Genomic DNA, 18,104 nt, shown 5'->3' with positions numbered 1-18,104 from the left:
AGGGGATTTCCAGACAAAATGCAAAGTGAGAATAAAGAAAAGGGGGGCGCCATAGAGCCCCCAGCTCTTTCCAGTTCCTGAATCTCAAGGAGAGAAACCCTCCCATTTATTCCTAGATTTTTTGTTTCTACTGTAACTGTCACTTCCTCTACACAAGAAACAGCTTCTTTCATTTGTCACGTTAGATCAACACTGGTGTGGTGAAGCCCAAATACACCTGGGCCCTGATACTAGCTCTGCCACTTGCTGTGTGTGTAACTTGGGCAGGTCAAGGAACCTCTGTGACCCTCAGTTTCCTTTTCGGTAAAATGGGACTGTGTGAACACTGAGATTAAGATAATACGAATAGTATGACACTCAATAAATGAGAATTGATGTTTTAGTAATATTAACTAGCTGAATAACGTTGGACGCGTTCCTTACTTTCAGCACTCTTTCCTTATTGAGAATGTAAAGTTGATCCCCAAAGTCCCTCACGCCCTCTTCAGCACTGACAGTTCCGCGGGTTGTTGAACATTGGGGATCTAGCTTCTCTCCCACGCACCTCTCCAGTTCCCCCTTCTTAGCAGTGATCTAACGCCACTACCACCACCACCTACCCCTTTGCCGTCACTTCTTATGCCCATTTGGAAGCTGCAGATTGCCGAGTTCCCAGGACTTTAATCCGTGCCCTTTACCCCCAGCCCGGGACTAGGGGCAGACCTTTCTCAGGCGAGGCGGCCCCGGCGCTTGGACATACGTGGGGCGCCCGGGCCGTGGACGTCCTGGTGGGAGAGGTGAAGACAACGCGGACGTTCCGGCGCCACCTCGGACCGGTCACCTTCTCCCAGCTTCTTGCCGTGTCGGAGCGCCCTCTCGTCCTCTCGTCCTCCGCGCCTCCAGGAGGCACGCGGAATTGGAAGGGGGAAGTTCCCGCGGGAGAAGGGCTAGCCTCGCTCGCGGAGGCGCCGGGAGGGAGCCCCAGCGGCAGTGGGGCCGGGACCCGGGCGCCCCGGACCCTCGAGTTCCTCGTCCCGGCCAGGCCGGACCTACTCCGAGTTCCCGTAGCAGGACCGGGTGCCCGCCGCGCCACGCCCTCGGGCGCCACCCTGCAGGCGTGGGCGGGCCCCGGGCGGGGGCTGGCAGAGTAATGAGATGCTAATGAAGTGCGAATAAAGCCTCCACGGGGCGCCGCGACCCTCCCGCAGCCCACACCCCGCCCGGCATCCCCGGCTTGTCCTCCGCGCTTCCTCCACCGCTCCTTCCTCCGCCCCTGCCCCCGCCCTCACGGGGTGGCCGGCCCGGCAGGAAGCGGCCCCTCCCGACCCCGGAGCCGCCGGTAAGTCGTCCCGCTGAGCCGGCTTGCGCCCCCCTGCGGGCCGGGCCCGGGGCAGGGTGGAGGTCGGGGTGCGCTTCCGGGAAAAAGCGGCCCCGGGCGCCAGGGAAGCGCGCCTGGCCGGTGCGGCCGCTCTTCCCGCACCCGCCCCGCTCAGCCCCTCTTCACATTTTACCGTCCCGAGTGCCGGGTCCCCCGTCCCCGCCGCCAGTGGTCCAGCTCCCGCTCCATCTTTTCAGAGAGCCCTGCCGCTCGCACATCCTTTGTCCTGACGTTTCCAGGCTGGGGCGTCCTTTTCTGCTCCCTCGCTGCGGTCTTCCTCCTTCCACCCCCACTCCCACCTCCAAGAGGGACCTTTGCCCTTCCTGGGGTTCCTTCCGCCCTCGTCCAGGTGACCCATGGCGAGCGGCTTTAGACTCCCCCTGCCTTGGCGCGGCCAGCTGGGAACGAAGGGGCAGCAAGGAAGTGGGAGTGGAGGTCAGCTCCAGGGGTCGGCCCCCCTGCTGCCACCTACCCTGCCTAACGCCCCCGTGGGCAGCCCCATCCTCCATACCCTCTGATCCCTTACGGGCTCAGCGAGAGAAAGCCCCTCTGATACCCCTCAAGTTGCGTGGGGGCCGGAGCGCGGGAAGGGGACAAAGGGAGGCCTTGTCTCTGGAGATTCCTGGGAGAGCGCGAAGGGAACGGGCGGGGTGTCGACTGGGGTGGGAGAAACCTGGAAGGGGCGAACCCAGCTGCTGTCGTCCCTCAACCTTCCCCAAGGCCCACTGGAGCGGAGACAAGTTCACAGGGGAAGTGTTCTGACCACAGTGAGTCAGAAATAGACCCAGGCCTCCCTCACCCCGTCAGTCGCAACACCTTCCGGCTGTTTTTGAGGCAGTTGTGGGGTGCAAAGTGAAGCCTCCGCAGGTGGAGGCACTCTGCCTCTCTGTCAGGAGGCAAGCACGAGTGCTGTGGAGAGAAACTCTGCCCTTGGCATGAAACACATCCCACACCCAGCGTGACACTGAGGCCATCGTGGGCCCTGGCAGAGGGAGGCACGTGGTGAGAGGGGCAGTATGTGTGCCTAGCATCTGGGGCTGCGTTGTGGGTATTAGGTCTGTCCCCAAGTCCCTGCAAGGGAAGCCTTCCTCCTGGGCAGCCGGCATGTCTGAGGAGGGCCTGGGGAAAGCAGGCTAAGAATTCTTGCCCCCTGGGCCCCAGGGATCCCGCAGGGCTTGGGGATCCCTGGACAGGGAGGCAGAGCTGGATGCCCCCATGCTTCCATTGTGCCCTCTGTGCCCAGGACTGCTGATTTCCAAATTTGGCAAATTCCACTTGGAGTAGACTGGGTAACCACTGTCTCCGGAGCAGATCCTGGCAGGGGAATGGGCTGAGAGGGAGGAGCAGAGCCAATCAGGGGGACCCTGAGCTCCCTGGGGAGGCCAACCTGCTTTCTCCTCTCCCCCTTTTCCCTTCGTCCTTCATACAGCCTCCTTCCCTTCTCTCCCCTCCTTCTCTCCTGCAGCCTCTCACCTCTGCCCAGCTGCTCCCCTCCCTGGGAGCCCCAAGGGGGCCTCCATGGCTTCACCTACCTCCACCAACCCAGCGCATACCCACTTTGAGAGTTTCCTGCAGGCCCAGCTGTGCCAGGATGTGCTGAGCAGCTTCCAGGGGCTATGTGGGACTCTGGGTCTGGAGCCCGGTGGGGGGCTTCCTCAGTACCACAAGATCAAGGCCCAGCTCAACTACTGGAGTGCCAAGTCTCTGTGGGCCAAGCTGGACAAGCGAGCAGGCCAGCCTGTCTACCAGCAGGGCCGGGCCTGCACCAACATCAAGGTGGCTACTTGGTGCCTGGGATGGGATGTGGAGAGTGGGGGTGTCGGAGGAGGGAAATGGGATGCCATCCCACATTATCCTGTGTGTTCACAGTGCCTCGTGGTGGGTGCTGGACCCTGTGGGCTGCGGGCCGCTGTCGAACTGGCAATGCTAGGGGCCCGTGTAGTGCTAGTGGAAAAGCGCACCAAGTTCTCTCGCCACAATGTGCTCCACCTCTGGCCCTTCACCATCCATGACCTGCGGGCGCTTGGCGCCAAGAAGTTCTACGGCCGCTTCTGCACTGGCACCCTGGACCACATCAGTGAGCACCTTGTGGTGACCTGGAGGGGTGGGCGAGCCTGAGCCTAGAGGCAGGCCAGTGGAGGGCTGCTGGGCCAGCCAAAAGGCAGAGTGGACAAGATTCACTTCAGCCAGGTGACTTTGAAGGCTCAGGCTCCTTATCTGTAAAACTGGCAGTTGGGCTGAGTGATCACTAAGACCTTCTCCAGGCTCTGACCAGGTACACACTAGAGCTTGGGGAGGCTGTGTAGCACGGGGAACCCTTTGCCTAATGGTCTCTCCCTTCCAGGCATCCGGCAGCTTCAGTTGCTTCTGCTGAAGGTGGCATTACTGCTGGGGGTGGAAATTCACTGGGGTGTCACTTTCACAGGCCTCCAGCCCCCTCTCAGAAAGGGTAAGCACTTCTAAGCTCTGGGAACCCCATCCACCAAGGGATATTAGCCAGTGGATGAAAAAGAGTGGGGCTAGGAGCTAGCTAAGTCTCTTCTAATAGTGTGGCCTTGGGCAAACTGCTCTGAGCCTCAGGTTAAGCATTCACAAAATGGGAATAACATCTCCTTCTTTACCTGCCTTCCATGGCTGCTGTGAAGGTGTAATCTGACAATTGGTTTCTAAGCCAGAGAGTCCTTTACACATTTATTTTAATTATTTTATTTATTTCACTGGCTTGTCCTGGGAGTGTAGGGCCCCTCTGAATTCTACAGCTTTGTGCCTCTCATTCCTTCTGCTCCAGGGAGTGGCTGGCGTGCACAACTCCAGCCCAATCCCCCAGCCCAACTGGCCAGCTATGAATTTGATGTCCTCATCTCGGCTGCGGGAGGTAAATTTGTCCCCGAAGGTGAGTAATCCCTTCCCTCAAAGAAGCCAACATCTTGGGCTCCTCCTGGGCCTTTCTAGGTTATTATACCCCTCGTTCTCCTGCTGCTTCCCACCTACCCCCATCTCTAGGCTTCACAGTTCGAGAAATGCGAGGCAAACTGGCCATTGGCATCACAGCCAACTTTGTGAACAGGCGCACCGTGGAGGAAACGCAGGTGCCTGAGATCAGCGGTGTGGCCAGGATCTACAACCAGAGCTTCTTCCAGAGCCTGCTTAAAGCCACAGGTCAGGGCCCCTCTCTGGGTTTCTCCTCCACCCGCCTGACTGTGGACTGGCTGATGCCGCTCCTTCTCAGACCTGGACTCAGGGCAAGGAATCCCACACTTTTTCATCTTTGTAGTTTTGGCAGCAAAGGAGAAAGAACCTGTCCAGGTGTTAAGCAGGCACAACCCTACTTGGCCACCCAGCATGCAAAGTCCTGGAAATCTCTCATGAAATGCATGGGAGTTTTGCTTTGTGTTCCTTTACGCTTTGATATAAAAATGATGTAAATTGGAAACAAAAGTGGCACTTCAAGAAGATGCCCTTGTTTCCTTTGATGTCTCACTGCCATGTGACCACGTGGTGCAGGTCTCCCAGCTGCCACCCCACCCAAGTTTCTCTCTTTGCTCTAAGCTCTCAAGTCTCCTGGGCCTGGAACAGATAGATGGTCCTTTATGCCACCAGGACTCATGGGGCTCCGTGTGTGGGGCAGTCTAAGCTGTGATCTCAGCTCTCAGAGGTCAGGCCATGGCTGGGGTGTTTGGAGAAGTGACACATAATCAGGAGGAAATACATCTCCTGTCCTCTGCCCTGTCCCACCAGGCATTGATCTAGAGAACATTGTGTACTACAAGGACGACACCCACTACTTTGTGATGACAGCCAAAAAGCAATGCCTGCTGCGGCTAGGGGTTCTACTCCAGGTAGGGACTGGGGCCAGGCCCAGGAAGGGAGAGGGCAGGAGTGGGCCTTGGGAGGTGGAGGACAGGCCAGGACACAGTCTACATCTGGGTGCGGAGGGGCCCCATTCCTCCTGCTTTTGCCCTGGCATTAACTCCACCTCTACAAGCTCTTCTTCCCTGGGAAGAAGAATTACTTACATGGCATCAGAATAATTTTCTGGGCTAACTGCCTTATACCAGCCACAGTAATACAAATGTAAGCTCCATGAGGCCAGGAATTTTTATCTCTTGTTTGCTGCTAATTCCTGGTGCCTAGAATGGTGCCTAATATGTAGTAAATGCCCAATATGTATTTGCTAAATGAATGAACTCGTTGAGTGCCTACAATGTGCTAGATTATATGTTAAGAGCTTAATTTGTATTTTTCATCTAATTATCATGAGTACTTTGATAAGTTCGGTATGTTGTCTCTAAATGACGGACAAACCTTGGCTCTGAAAGAAGTTCAGTGGCAAGCGTATGATAGTAATATTGGGCTTCATGGGCAGAGCAGAGCCTGGGACCCCAACAGCAGGGTGAATACTGAGGAAGGTGTTTGATCTCAGAAGGCAGGCCATTAGAATTCTAGTTCCAGCTCAGCCTTCAACTGCTGTGCAGTCTGGGGCAGCCCCTTCCCTTCTCTAGGCCTCAGTATGTACACCTTCTACCCTCAAGGGGATGGGACTGGCCAATTAATCCTGCTCTCAGAGAGATCAGAGGTTCTGATATGTTGGCCATGTAGGACTGGCAGGAGACCGATCGGCTGCTGGGCAGTGCCAATGTGGTGCCCGAGGCTCTGCAGCGCTTTGCCCAGGCAGCTGCTGACTTCGCTACCAATGGCAAGCTCGGGAAACTAGAGTTTGCCAAGGACGCCCACGGGCGGCCTGATGTCTCTGCCTTTGACTTCACAAGCATGATGCGGGCAGAGAGTTCTGCCCGTGTGCAAGAGAAGCACGGTTCCCGCCTGCTGCTGGGACTGGTGGGGGACTGCCTGGTGGAGGTGAGGTGTTTGCAGGATACAGGGGACCCATGTTTGGGGGAGGAAGCTGCCTAATGGGGGAGAAGGGGTAAAAAGGTTTGCTTGTGGAGGAGGGAGCTAAGGACTAGCTTGTGGGAGGTGAGAGGCTGCCTGGTGTGGTGAGGGCCCCCCTCTGCTATGACCTTGAGGGTTATCTGGGCTTGGGGCACTGTTTTCTGTTCCTCTGACTCTGCAGCCCTTCTGGCCCCTGGGCACTGGAGTGGCTCGGGGCTTCTTGGCAGCCTTTGATGCAGCCTGGATGGTGAAGCAATGGGCAGAGGGTGCTGGGCCCCTAGAGGTGTTGGCTGAGCGGTAAGGCCTGAGTTTGGGGCAGAGGTGGGGGGGTGTGGGCAGCGTGGAATATAGGCCGGGGTTAAGAAGAGGGGCAGGGGGGTGCTGGATGAATAGATGGGGGCATGGGAAAAAGAGAAGAAAGGAAAGGCCTGGCAGTTTTTGAGGGGTAGGTGCTGACAGGTGCCCTCCCATTCATGCCCCTCCCTCCACCCTCACCCCCTCAGTGAGAGCCTGTACCAGCTTCTGTCACAAACATCCCCGGAAAACATGCACCGCAACGTGGCCCAGTATGGGCTGGATCCAGCCACCCGCTACCCCAACCTGAACCTTCGGGCCGTGACTCCCAATCAGGTTAGACCACCTGGCACCCCCACCAGGCTTCCCAAGTCAGCTTCCTTCCCCCAGGTCAGGCCTTCCCTGCCTAGTCACTCCCCTCCCAGGTCAGTCATACCCCAGTGGGCCCCTCCCCCATGGACCGAGGGGCTGTGTGGTCAGTCTGCCTTGAAACCTGAGAGGGGCTGCCTTAGGTACAAGATCTGTATGACGTGGTGACCAAGGAGCCTGTGCGGAAGAAGAGCGACAAGACAGACACAGGGAAGCCAGCCACCGGTAAGCAGGCCTCTCTCCAGGTGGATGTCCAAAATATGTCCCCTGCACCAGCAGGCACAGCACAGGAAGTACTGTGAGAGCAGCTGCAGCCTCAGGTCAGAGCAGTGTGCTGGAGTGCCCAGTGCTGAATGGTGGGCAGTCTGAGGGCCTCCTGGAGGCATGGAGGGGCAGCAGGGTATGAGCAGCAGTTGCTTGCCCATCTGTATGGAAGTAGTTCAGTGTCGCAACAACTACTACAGCAGGAACAGCACTGAATGGTGGCCGTGCTGCGCTCTCCTCAGCTGTTCTGCCGACCCCTGCCAGCCTCGCAAATCCCAAACCTTCCTTGCCTTTCAGCCTCCGAGCTGCCTTTGCCCCTCACTTCACTGCCTGCTAGCCTCTGTGTGGCTTTATCCATTCACCCTTTATTCCAAAGAGGGATGTTTTCAGTGAAAGGGTTGGGATGAAGGAGGTGCTGCTGACACTGTTAGATTGGTGCCCCAGGAGGGATGGGTCCCTGGTGCCACCTCCCATACAGACCCCCACACCTGACATCTGGGCTTCCTGTGAGCCAGGTGTGGGCAGAGGGAGCCTTGGGCACAGCGCAGCCTTCTCTCCCAGGGTCAGCGGGCACCCAGGAGGAGCTGCTACGCTGGTGCCAGGAGCAGACAGCTGGTTACCCGGGTGTCCATGTCACTGACCTGTCTTCCTCCTGGGCTGACGGACTAGCACTGTGTGCCCTGGTGCACCAGCTGCGGCCTGGCCTGCTGTGAGTCCCTGGCAGACTGCACTTCTCTTTTGTGCCCCTGCCTCTCTCCACTTCACGGCAGGCAGATGAGATCACTGTGTAGGAGTTAGCATGCCCAGTTCAGTCCCAGCCCCACCACTCCCACGTGTCACTTGGCCTCCCTAGAGGTAGTATTCCTGCCTGAAGCCTGCCTGAGTCTTGTGAGAATCAAATGCGTTCAGATAGGGTAGAGTTTTTTGAGTGGTAGAGGGTCCCCAAAGCCAGAAACAGTTGTCATTGGATTGGGAGGTTGTGGTAGCAGAGAGAACAAACCTTCATGCCCTCTCCTCACTTTGCAGTCCCCAGCCCCTGCCTGCTGGCCCTAACTCTCCACCCCTGTCCCCCTCAGTGGGGCCAGGGGTTCTTGTCTCCCATTGGCTTCTCTCCCCAACATCCCACAGGGAACCCTCAGAGCTGCAGGGGCTGGGGGCTCTGGAAGTGACTGCATGGGCACTGAAGGTGGCAGAGCATGAGCTGGGCATCACGCCAGTGTTGTCCGCACAGGCAGTGGTGGCAGGGAGCGACCCACTAGGCCTCATCGCCTACCTCAGCCACTTCCACAGTGCCTTCAAGAGCATGCCTCACAGCCCAGGTGACCTGGAGGGCAGGCAGGTGGGACAGGGGTAGGGTGGGGAGGGGGTTGTGTGTGTGTGTGAGGGAGGAGAATGTGCTCTCTGGGGGCCAGCCTGGGAAAAGTGTCCTTCTGGGCTGGAGTGGCTGTTCTGGGGGTACAGTATTGCTCCCTCCACCATCTACCCTGGCACCCTGACTCTCCCTGCAGGCCCTGTCAGCCAAGCCTCTCCGGGGACTTCCAGCGCTGTACTATTCCTTGGCAAACTCCAGAGGACTCTGCAACGGTCCCGGGTCAAGGTGGAGAGTCTGGGCAGGATTGGAGCTGGGCAAGGGGTGCCCAGTGGAGATCCCTGGGGTGACCATGAGGAGGACACTCAGAATGGGGGAAAGGGAGGATTGGGTCTCAGAGACTTATGCTCAGAATTTCAGGACTTATTGCAGGAAAACGGGGAGGATGCTGGTGGCAAGAAGCAGCGCTTGGAGGTAAATGCAGGCAGAGGCTGGACAGCTCCCCACCCCATGTTCTGTTCCCCTTCCCTGGGTATTGTCTTCCCTGTGTCCCATCCCCCCATGTTTTGCTACCTACCCCAGGTCCTATAAGCCCCCCCCCTTTCCCTGCCTAGTCACTCCCCTTACTTTTCAGCCCTTTCTGTTCATCTGCACACACCCACTCCCAGCTGATCCTATCCCTCTTCCCTCTGGCCTGAGCACTTACCTCCTTAGGTAGAAGCTGGTACACTAAGTACTGAGGAGCCACCTGTCCCAGAACCCAGGGTACCCCTGACACCACCATCCCAACACCAGGAGGTAAGAGCCAAGGCCCTGTCTATAAGCAGAGACCTGGGGAGGGGAAGGAAGGATGTTTCAGGGGAAGAGAACTCTGCAGCGGATCCTGTGTTCTACCTGTCTGTGCAGGCTGGTGACAGGGACCTGTGTGCACTTTGTGGGGAACACCTCTATATCCTGGAACGCCTCTGTGCCAACGGCCGTTTTTTCCACCGGAGCTGTTTCCGCTGCCATACGTGTGAGGCCACACTGTGGCCAGGTGGCTACGGGCAGCACCTAGGAGATGGTGAGTGGGCCTGGGAAACCTCTGGAGGGACTTTGGGCCTGTCCATGCCCAGGGGGCAAGGAGCATGAAGGTGGAGGGGAATAAGGGTGCTGGGCATGAGGTGGAAAGTCTCAAGATGGTACTTTCTCCCCCTGAGCTCAGAGTCTTTGTCCCCTCCAAAGCTCCAGATGTGGGGTTCTGAGAACCGGGAGGCTAGCAGAAATTCACCTGCAAATTCAGAGCCCTGTTGCCCCACCTTTGATAAACTCTGAGCAGCCATCTGGGCACTGGGCTGCCTGCAACTGATGTTGCCTCCCCTCTCCACCCTGCCTAGGACACTTCTACTGCCTCCAGCACCTGCCCCAGCCAGGCCGCAAAGAGGACAGCAGCAACGGAGGCCCTGAGAGTCCGGTAAAAACTGAAAGCGTGTGCATGTGTATTGGGGCATGAGAAAGAGGAGAGGAGTCTCTCCAGCTCAGCAGACTTTTGCAGGGTAACTGAATATTGTCCTCCACTACAATATAAACTCCAGGAAGGTAGGGATGTTTGTTTTGTTTTACTTATTGTCGTATCCCAAGTATCTAGAACACTGCCTGCTGCTGTTCAATAAATGGTGTTAAGTGAATGAATGCCAGGGCTCACATTTGCTCCAAAGCAATTGGGCAGGTTACCAGACCACATGGTGGCTTTTCCAGGATCTCCCAACACCAGGTGAGAACAGTACACCGTCGGGCCCCTCGACTCCCCCAGCTTTGCAGGAGGCCAGTCCTGTTCCAAGCCCCAGCCAGCCCACCCGTCAGCTGATCCGCCTCTCCAGCCTGGAACGCCAGCGGTTGTCCTCTCTTAACCTTACCCCTGACCCGGCAATGGAGCCCCCACCTAAGCCTCCCCGCAGCTGCTCTGCCTTGGCCCGCCAGGCCCTGGAGGGCAGCTTTGCAGGTTGGGGCGTGCCAGTCCAGAGACCTTCGGGTAACTGCTCTTCCCACAGATATGCTGACCCTGGGTGGGGATGGAGTGGGAGTACTGAGATTTCTGAAGGGGAATTCTGGGGAATAGAAAGGGAGGTCCTGAGGATCCCAGGCTGTATCTGCCTCTCTTCTGCTCAGTTCCTGTGGCCATGGAAGAGGAGGAGGAAGAGAGCTCCTCCTCCAGTGAAGAGGAAGAAGAGAAAGATGTGGCTTTGGATTCAGACACGGAGCAGGTGAGTGGGAGGAAGCTGGTCACCTATTCTGCCCGACCCAGCATATATCCACTACTCTCCAGCCCTGCCACGGAGAAACCTACACCACGCTCCCTCCTCAGAGCCTTTCTCTTGGAATGTCTTCTCACCCAGTCTGAATTTCACGTCTCTTCCATCTTTTCTACCAGCATTTACCCGACTTCCAGTCTAGGTTCTTTTCTGCCCTTCCAAACAGAGCTTCTCCCATTCCTATCCACCAGGGTGCCAGGCCCTACCCTTGACTGGCCTGACCCTCCCTACCACAGGCCCTGCTGACCTTGGCCAAGAACTCAGGCACCATGAAGAAGTACCCAACATGGCGTCGGACTCTGCTGCGCCATGCTAAGGAGGAGGAGATGAAGAGGTTCTGCAAGGCCCAGGTGAGGCCCAGGGGTTCCTGGAAGTTCAGACATGGTCAGAGTTCTGAGACTGGGATCAGAGCTCCTCCAGTGTTCTGTTCCAAAGATCTTTGGGCCTCCTGCCTTGTCCCCTTCAGGCCATCCAGCGACGACTAAATGAGATTGACACTGCTCTGCGAGAGCTGGAGGCTGAGGGCGTGAAGCTGGAGCTGGCCTTGAGGAACCAGAGCAGTGAGTAAAGACAGGGGAGGGACAGGTTAGGACACCCCTTTGCCTCCTAGCACTGTGCTCAGCCTCCAGCAGTCCCTCAAGCCACTAGGCTCTGGCCAATAGCAGGCCCAATGCCTGTGCCATACAGCTCTCGACACTCATACCCATAACAGCCTTCCTGCCCTGGATCCTGTCACCCCTAGGCCCATGACTCCTGTGACCCTAGCTGAAGACCTCCTGACCACCCCCCACCCCTCTTCCTTCTTATTAGGTTCCCCAGAACAGCAAAAGGAACTATGGTTAGAACAGCTGCTACAGCTTGTTCAGAAGAAAAACGGCCTGGTGGCTGAGGAGGCTGAGCTCATGATCACGTAAGAGCCAGGGGACAGTGACAGTGGCACATGAGCCAGGCCCCATCTCCTTGGGCACCCTGGACAGCTGTGCCTCTTCAATCTGACTTCTGCAGGGTGCAGGAGCTAAAACTGGAGGAGAAACAGTGGCACCTGGACCAAAAGCTACGAAGCTACATGAATCGGGAAGGTAGACGGGATGTGGGCAGAGGCAGTCATATCACAGAGCTGGTACTGCACAAGCCTTGTGATCTCAAATACTGACCAAGCAACATGGTCCTCTAATGCAGGTACCTCCCAGTCAATTCAGAAAGAAGCCAGAGGATGAGGTTCCAAAGCCCCCTCTCCCCCTTCAATTCAAACAGAGCTATACAATATATATGGGCTTTTTAATATAAGATTTCCTTCAAAAACAGTCCTGCTGCTAAATAATACTGCAAAACCACTCGTGTTGACAAACCTCTTAATTTTGCAGATTAGGAAACAGCCTGAGTTGTAGAAATCACATAGTCCCGAATTAGGTTGTCCCTCTCCTGCCTCCCTGTCCAGTTCCCTGTTCTCTAAGCTTCGTCTCCTCCCTTTAGAAGCTCTAAAGACAGCTGCTGATCGGCAGGCTGAGGACCAGGTCCTGAGGAAGCTAGTGGATGTGGTGAACCAGCGAGATGCCCTCATCCGTTTCCAGGAGGAGCGCAGGCTCAGTGAGCTGGCCTCAGGGACCGGGGTCCAGGGCTAGAAAAGGGTGGCCTACCTGCCTTCTTCCCTACAAGGAAGACAAGCTCACCCCAGGACAGTGCCACCCCTGCTTCTCTGGGCTGCCTGGGAGAAGTCCTCACTGTTTACAATAAAAATGTTTCTGCTACAAACAGGGCTTAGGCTGTCTGTAAGAGGGAGGTGGAAGATGTGTAGGGAGGGCAGATGTATAGGGGCCTTCCAGTCTACATTGTGACAATCACACTGCCTCTATAAGGAAAAAGGCAGAGCCACTAAAGTATCAAACTTTATTGTTTCTTAGTTCTGTTCCCCTGCTGCTGTCCCAGGAGCAGGGCTGGTCGAGGCTCTCCCTTGCCCTTCCCAGCACATGGTGGAGCTCAGCCTGGACCCTGCATAAGCCACTGGCCTCCTGCATGTAGAAGAGGTAGGCTGCACCTGCCACCAGCACCAATCCTACATTGGGGCTCCAGAGCAATATGGCAGCTTCCCTGGCTCCTACAGCTCCCAGGACACACAGCAACACCAGGAGAAGCAGCCCCAGACCAATCACATAGCCAGCGAGGGTGGCCCACCAACGAGCTTGAGCCACGCCCAGACCCAGCTCTGTCCAGGCCTCCCTTAGCACATCGATCAACTGTGACCTCTCTGCTGGTCCTATAACAAGGCAGGACAATGGGGTGGGAGAGGGTGAGAGTGGATGGGGTGCCTTGGGGTGGGAAGGGCCAGGGAAAGGGGCTGGTTGACTCACCATGGGTAGGGCTGGGGTTTTGCTGGGGAGGGCTGTGCCCCACACACAAAGTAGCCATCAGGGCCTCGTGATCAGAGAGGGGGGTGCCACTGTGAGGGTCATGACCTATAGTGGTTTCCAAAGACTTACAGGAAATGTAGAACCCAGAAACCACCTAGAAGAGTAAGGACCAGAGAGGAACTTAAAGATGGGGGCCTCTTCCCTGAGAACCAGCTTGCAGCTCTCCCATTCTCCAGCCAGGCTAGACTTGCTAGACAAAAGATCAGCACAGGCTGGTAACAGACGAAGAGACACAGTGGGTGAAGGCATGTTGAGGAGAGGAGCCTGACCTTGTAAAGCACATAGTCAATGCGGATCCCAAAGGGAAATGGCTCCAGCTCCTGCTGGTTGACGTAGCAGTTCTGGGGTACCATTGTATTGCCTTCTTCAGAGCCCTAGGGAAATAATTAGCTCTTGCTAATTATCAGGGGAAGGAGGAGGGAAAGAAGCTGGGAGTGTAGGTGGGAAAGTAATGAGGCAGGGCTTCACCTTGAAGTCCCTGGTCTCAAGATAGGCATCATGCAGCCCCGTCCACTCCTTCAGCAGGCGGCAGCCCAGGTCTTTCGGGTGCATGTTCAGGTCCCCACACAACAGAACCACATCTGCCTTCTTGGATGTGTGGCTGGGGGAGCCAGGATGGTGAGGCAAGAATTCTTCCCTCAATAGCTCTGGCCTATAAGTGGGGCCTTGGCCATCCCTCAGCCCCGGGATCCCGTCCCACTTCCCCTGTGAAGCCCAGGCTCACACACTGGATGAACTGGGCCAGTTCCCAAGCTTGGGCCACACGATGTGCTAGGTAGATGTCCTTCTGTCGATTGTACTCTGCGTGGAGCTGAATGAGATAGATGAGATTACAGCAGAGAAGACTGAGGCTCCCAGGGGCAGGTCTCGATCAAGCTTGTGTTTATCACTTGATGTAGTGTTTGGTATAGAATGGGTGAAACTTGCCCACTGCTACCCTAGGAGATCCTGCCCCACACCTTACCCCCAGGCAGCTAAGAGGAATGCCATCTGTCGGTCCCCCCCCCCCCCCCCCGACTGGGCTGCCTGTCCCAGCCCTAAGCACTACTGGCTTCACTCACATGGGTCACGTAGGCATTGAGCACCAGTCCACTTAGATGGAGCACCAGCAGCCCCACAGCCTTCCCACAGAACCAGTCACCATGATGGATCTGCACGCGGGAGGAGGCAGGAACTCAGGGCACTGCTACCCTCTTTCTGCCCATCCACTGCAGCCCTAGGAGGGCAGCCTCCTCTACCTTGTGTTAGTGGGGGTGGGGAAGTGAGATGGAAGAGGTCAGAGGTCAGGCTTACCTTGTAGGGGTAGCCATTAAGGGTGTAGACATGCTGGGTGAGTTCCTGAATTGGGTGTTTGGAGAAGACACACAGGCCACTGCCAATGACTCCGCTGAAAGCCAAGCGCTGCTTACTAACCAGAAAAACAGGGAGCGAGACACCCAGCCCTTCCCCTCCCTTGTCTCCCAGTTCTCATCAGCTATTTTTTTTCTCTCTCTCAACTGCTGGGGCCAGCCCCAGAATAAAGGCAACAGAATAGGGCTAAAATGGACTGAAGAGATAGGATCTTTCTGGTTCACGGGCTCCTTCTCCAACACCCAGAAGCTAGGGGAAAGGGAGCAGAGTACAGGTAGGAAAGGGAAGGGTTAGCAGACCAGGAGTCTCCTGGACTGAGAACAGGCTTCAGGTCGGTGGGCTTCTCACCTCCTGAAGTAGTGTGCAGCTGGGTAGGTGAGCGACAGCTTCTGTCTCAGGTACTGGAAGTCCTGCTCACTCCACACCTGAGGGAAGGGGTGAGGGTGCCTGCCTGACCTTTGCACCAGAGGGAAAGTCCCCTCCTTCGCCCCTAGCTGCCCTCCCCCCAGCGGGGGTCCGCACCTCCTCCAGTAGAGCCAGGTCGAAGTTCTCCTTGTTCAGAAAGTCTCCCAGGCGCTTCATGCGGTTGGCCCGATGCTTGCTCAGGTAGGGAATGCCCCTAAGGAAGGGAAGGGCCGGGCCACGGAAGGTGACTGCTGGCTCCACCGGAGCTAGGGCCAGATGTGGGCTTTGTGGAGGTTCGGGTTCCCCCTGCACCCTAAGGTCGCAGGCGGGCGGTGGCCCGCCTCTGAGGAAGTCCTCCTCCCTCTGGCTGAGTGGGTGTGAGTGGGAGGGTGGCCCCCAAACGCACTCCGCGGACGCACTCACCAGAAGTTGAGGTTAAAGACCCTCAGTCGCAGACACAAGTTGGGCTTCATGGCGGAGGCGCTCCGGAGCACGCGACGGTTCTGCCGGGCCGGCGACGGCTGCGGCGGGGACGGGACGGCAACGCCTCCTCCCCGGGCCGTGCCTCCTTCCGGGCGGAGCGCACAGGTGGCCGGCCCGGTCCCCGCGCTCCCCAGCCCCGTGCGGCTCCGGCCGGGGCCAGACTACCGCGCTACCCGGGCAACCGGCCGGCCGGCCCGGATCTGGCTGTCCGCCAACCCGGAAAGGCGATCCGCCGCGACATCCGGGCGCGGACGGCTAGGCGAGGGCCGCGCGCGAGGACCCTGGGGGTCCCGAAGGGGCGCCCGGGCGAGCGGCTCCCCGCTACTTCTCCCCTCAGCTCCTCCCTGGTCGCGGCCGCCCGCGCGCCCTCTCCAGGCCCTCGCCGGACTCACCAGCAACAGGCGCAAAGTTGAGGAAAGGCCTCGCCGACGCCGATCGCCCTTAGCCCCGCCCCTGACCCGCCCCCCTGCGAGCGGCGGGGGCGGGGCCCGGAGGTTGCCGTGGCGACGCGCTGTGTTTCGTTTTCTGCAGAGTCCCCCAGCGCGGCCATGGCGAACCCGCAGCCGTGCCGGCCCAAGCCTGTCCAGTGCGGTTCGCAGCCGCCCCCCGAACGGCTGCAGCAAGTGACGGTGGTGGGGTTCTTCAAAAGCTCCAGCTTTCAGATTGCGAAGAGCACCGCTGAGGTAACCGCCAAGAAACCGCAGGCGCAGGCGGCCCTCCCCTTCCCGCCTCGGCTGCGTGGACTGAGCCCCCCGTGCCCCCTAATGTTGGCGAGGGCCGGTGCTCTACGGGCAAGGGAGGGTCGGGCTTCTCACGGCTGAGCGGGCTCAGTCTGGATGATCCGGAGGAGCGTGTAGCCGGCAAGTGCGGGTCCCGGGCGGACGTCCGATATCCAGGAGGGCGACCTTTAAAGGGAGATCCGAACGAAGGAAGTGTTCAGAAGGTTTCTACAAATTCACGCATTTTATTCCACATTAATTTTTTATTAAATTATAGATTTTTAAATTCATGAAAAAGGTGGTTAGGGAAAAGTGTTACCGTATTTTTACAAACTCCCTCCTCAAATGATTTTCGAAAACCATTCGGAAAGTTTCTTTTCTTTAAATTTTCTATAGCAGTCACTGCATTGTAATAGAATTAGATGCTTCACGGATATCTTAGTCAATGGCCCACAAGTGCTTTGGAAAATTCAAACATTTCTTTGCAAACACAGGATGACATAAAAGGAAAAACACTTGAAGAAAGTGTAAGATCAGTCATGCTGCAGCACACTTACAGGCTGAATGCAGAAATGTAGACATGTATGAAATGTTGAAATGTGAAATTCGGTACGTTGGGGATCGCTGTAGAAATGTTGTCTATGCCTGGCTTATCACCAAAACCTCACTAGACCCGAGGACCATTCCTTAATTATGTTTGTATCTCCCAAGGTACCCAGCGGGACAACAAAATGTTCCCAAATTGAATTTAACTCAAGAAATCCCTGCCTTCTTATCTGCTCCAGAGTTCACAGAGTTAAAGAAAAGTTTGTAATAAAATCAAATCAGGAAAATAACTAATTTGCAAAATAGGTAAAGTTTACGTCAAGATGAAGAAAACAAGTAATCAGAAGTCTGTGAAATGATATATGGATCATCAAAAGAAGTAGAAATTATGGGCTATATTGACTGGGCATCAGCAACATTTTATGGCCAAAGCTGTATCTGAGTTTGAGAGATTTTTTTGTTGTTGTTCTTTTTTTTCTTAGGATCTTTTTTGAAGGATCATGTTTTCTGTGCTTCCTCCATGCTATAGAGAAAGTGTTGTCAAATTTTTTTCTGTAAATAATTTTCAGGTAGTAAATATATTAGGTCTTCTGGGTCATAGAGTCTCACTCAAAACTGTTCAACTTTATTCTTATGCTGCAAAAGCAGTTATAGACATATAAATGATTGGCAGTGTTCCAATAAAACTTTATTGTGGACAGTGAATTTGACTTGCATATAATTTTCACATCACATGAAATATTCTTTTGATTTTTTTCAACTGTTTAAAAATATAAAAACTATTCTTTGTTTTCAGGCCTTACAAAAACAGGCAATGAAGGGCTGGCTGGCTGGTTAGCTCAGTTGGTTAGAGCGCGGTGTTATAACACCAAGGTCAAGAGTTTAGATCACCTTACCAGCCAGCTGCCAAAAACAACAACAAAAAATGAATGATAAAAAAAAAAAACAGGCAATAGGCCAGAAAGGGCCCACTGGCCACAGTTAGCCAACCCCTGCTGTAGAGTATACTAAATCAAGAAAACATTATCTTTATTATATTGCTAATGTTAATTTTCCCTTTCTTAAGCTTTTGCTTACTTTAGCTTTGTTTGACTATGAAAACATCAATGTAAACTCAGTTCTGTCTTAATAAAGAATATTTAAATATATTCCCAACATGATACTTTGTGAGCAATCCCAGATGCCCGATTAATTGGCAAAGATTTAGATTTGTAAAGAGGAAATATTACATACATTTTAATTTGGATGTAGTCCATTCTAGAACAGGTACGAAATTATGAAAAAGAGTGTGATGTGCTTAATTTAAAAACTATTGGGCTTATTAGTTATTCCACATGGTTCCTCAGAAACAACAGTCATCCTGCAGGATTGCCTCAAACTGAGCACAGACACTGGAAACAAGACACAGGGCATGACATC

The 18,104-nt window shown here is 55.6% G+C and overlaps 3 protein-coding genes across 9 annotated transcripts in view; 2 read left to right on the top strand and 1 right to left on the bottom strand.

Annotated features, from left to right (window-relative positions):
* The first annotated feature begins 1,095 nt into the window (after positions 1-1,095).
* MICAL1 (microtubule associated monooxygenase, calponin and LIM domain containing 1) lies at positions 1,096-12,516 on the top strand. 5 transcript variants are annotated; one of them, XM_063096337.1, is made up of 26 exons: positions 1,096-1,318; positions 2,225-2,359; positions 2,823-3,133; positions 3,227-3,434; positions 3,702-3,806; positions 4,146-4,250; positions 4,361-4,516; positions 5,096-5,196; positions 5,957-6,214; positions 6,429-6,544; positions 6,751-6,877; positions 7,054-7,135; positions 7,736-7,883; positions 8,303-8,493; positions 8,683-8,771; positions 8,904-8,957; positions 9,198-9,281; positions 9,390-9,546; positions 9,860-9,936; positions 10,221-10,494; positions 10,632-10,726; positions 11,011-11,124; positions 11,241-11,334; positions 11,585-11,684; positions 11,780-11,853; positions 12,248-12,516. In XM_063096337.1, the coding sequence occupies exons 3-26, from the start codon at positions 2,876-2,878 to the stop codon at positions 12,394-12,396; spliced, it is 3,216 nt and encodes a 1,071-aa protein (XP_062952407.1). In that variant the 5' UTR covers positions 1,096-1,318; positions 2,225-2,359; positions 2,823-2,875; the 3' UTR covers positions 12,397-12,516. The 5 variants fall into 5 exon arrangements, with proteins under 5 accessions (XP_062952407.1, XP_062952409.1, XP_062952408.1 ...); XM_063096339.1 differs by lacking the exon at positions 2,225-2,359 and having other exon boundaries at positions 8,916-8,957; XM_063096338.1 differs by lacking the exon at positions 2,225-2,359 and having other exon boundaries at positions 12,251-12,516.
* Positions 12,517-12,661: 145 nt separating this feature from the next.
* On the bottom strand, positions 12,662-15,862 carry SMPD2 (sphingomyelin phosphodiesterase 2). Its single transcript, XM_063097315.1, is given in 11 exon segments — positions 12,662-12,723; positions 12,726-13,028; positions 13,123-13,276; positions 13,452-13,556; positions 13,651-13,783; positions 13,911-13,993; positions 14,244-14,333; positions 14,476-14,569; positions 14,881-14,957; positions 15,055-15,151; positions 15,361-15,862. Coding segments are annotated over 11 exon segments (1,248 nt in total). The 5' UTR covers positions 15,411-15,862.
* A 106-nt stretch (positions 15,863-15,968) lies between these two features.
* PPIL6 (peptidylprolyl isomerase like 6) overlaps positions 15,969-18,104 on the top strand; it is a 28,611-nt gene continuing 26,475 nt past the window's right edge. For all 3 annotated transcript variants that reach the window (XM_063097953.1, XM_063097952.1, XM_063097951.1), the window contains exon 1: positions 15,969-16,103. In XM_063097953.1, the coding sequence (XP_062954023.1) occupies positions 15,969-16,103 (135 nt within the window). The remainder of the gene's footprint in view (positions 16,104-18,104) is intronic.

The sequence above is a fragment of the Cynocephalus volans genome, chromosome 5 (genome assembly GCF_027409185.1).
Source record: "Cynocephalus volans isolate mCynVol1 chromosome 5, mCynVol1.pri, whole genome shotgun sequence".
NCBI classification, from domain to species: Eukaryota; Metazoa; Chordata; class Mammalia; order Dermoptera; family Cynocephalidae; genus Cynocephalus; species Cynocephalus volans.
The sequence above is the reverse complement of the archived record's forward strand: the minus strand, read 5'-3'. Positions and strand labels throughout refer to the sequence as shown.

What these genes read in the sequence shown, in the direction of transcription:
- MICAL1 (XM_063096336.1), top strand. Translation starts at nt 2,876, where the DNA reads ATGGCTTCACCTACCTCCACCAACCCAGCGCATACCCACTTTGAGAGT. An exon ending in CCAGCCCCCTCTCAGAAAGG is followed by an intron (nt 3,807 to 4,145) that starts GTAAGCACTTCT and finishes CTTCTGCTCCAG; the next exon opens with GGAGTGGCTGGCGTGCACAA. An exon ending in GGCTAGGGGTTCTACTCCAG is followed by an intron (nt 5,197 to 5,956) that starts GTAGGGACTGGG and finishes TTGGCCATGTAG; the next exon opens with GACTGGCAGGAGACCGATCG.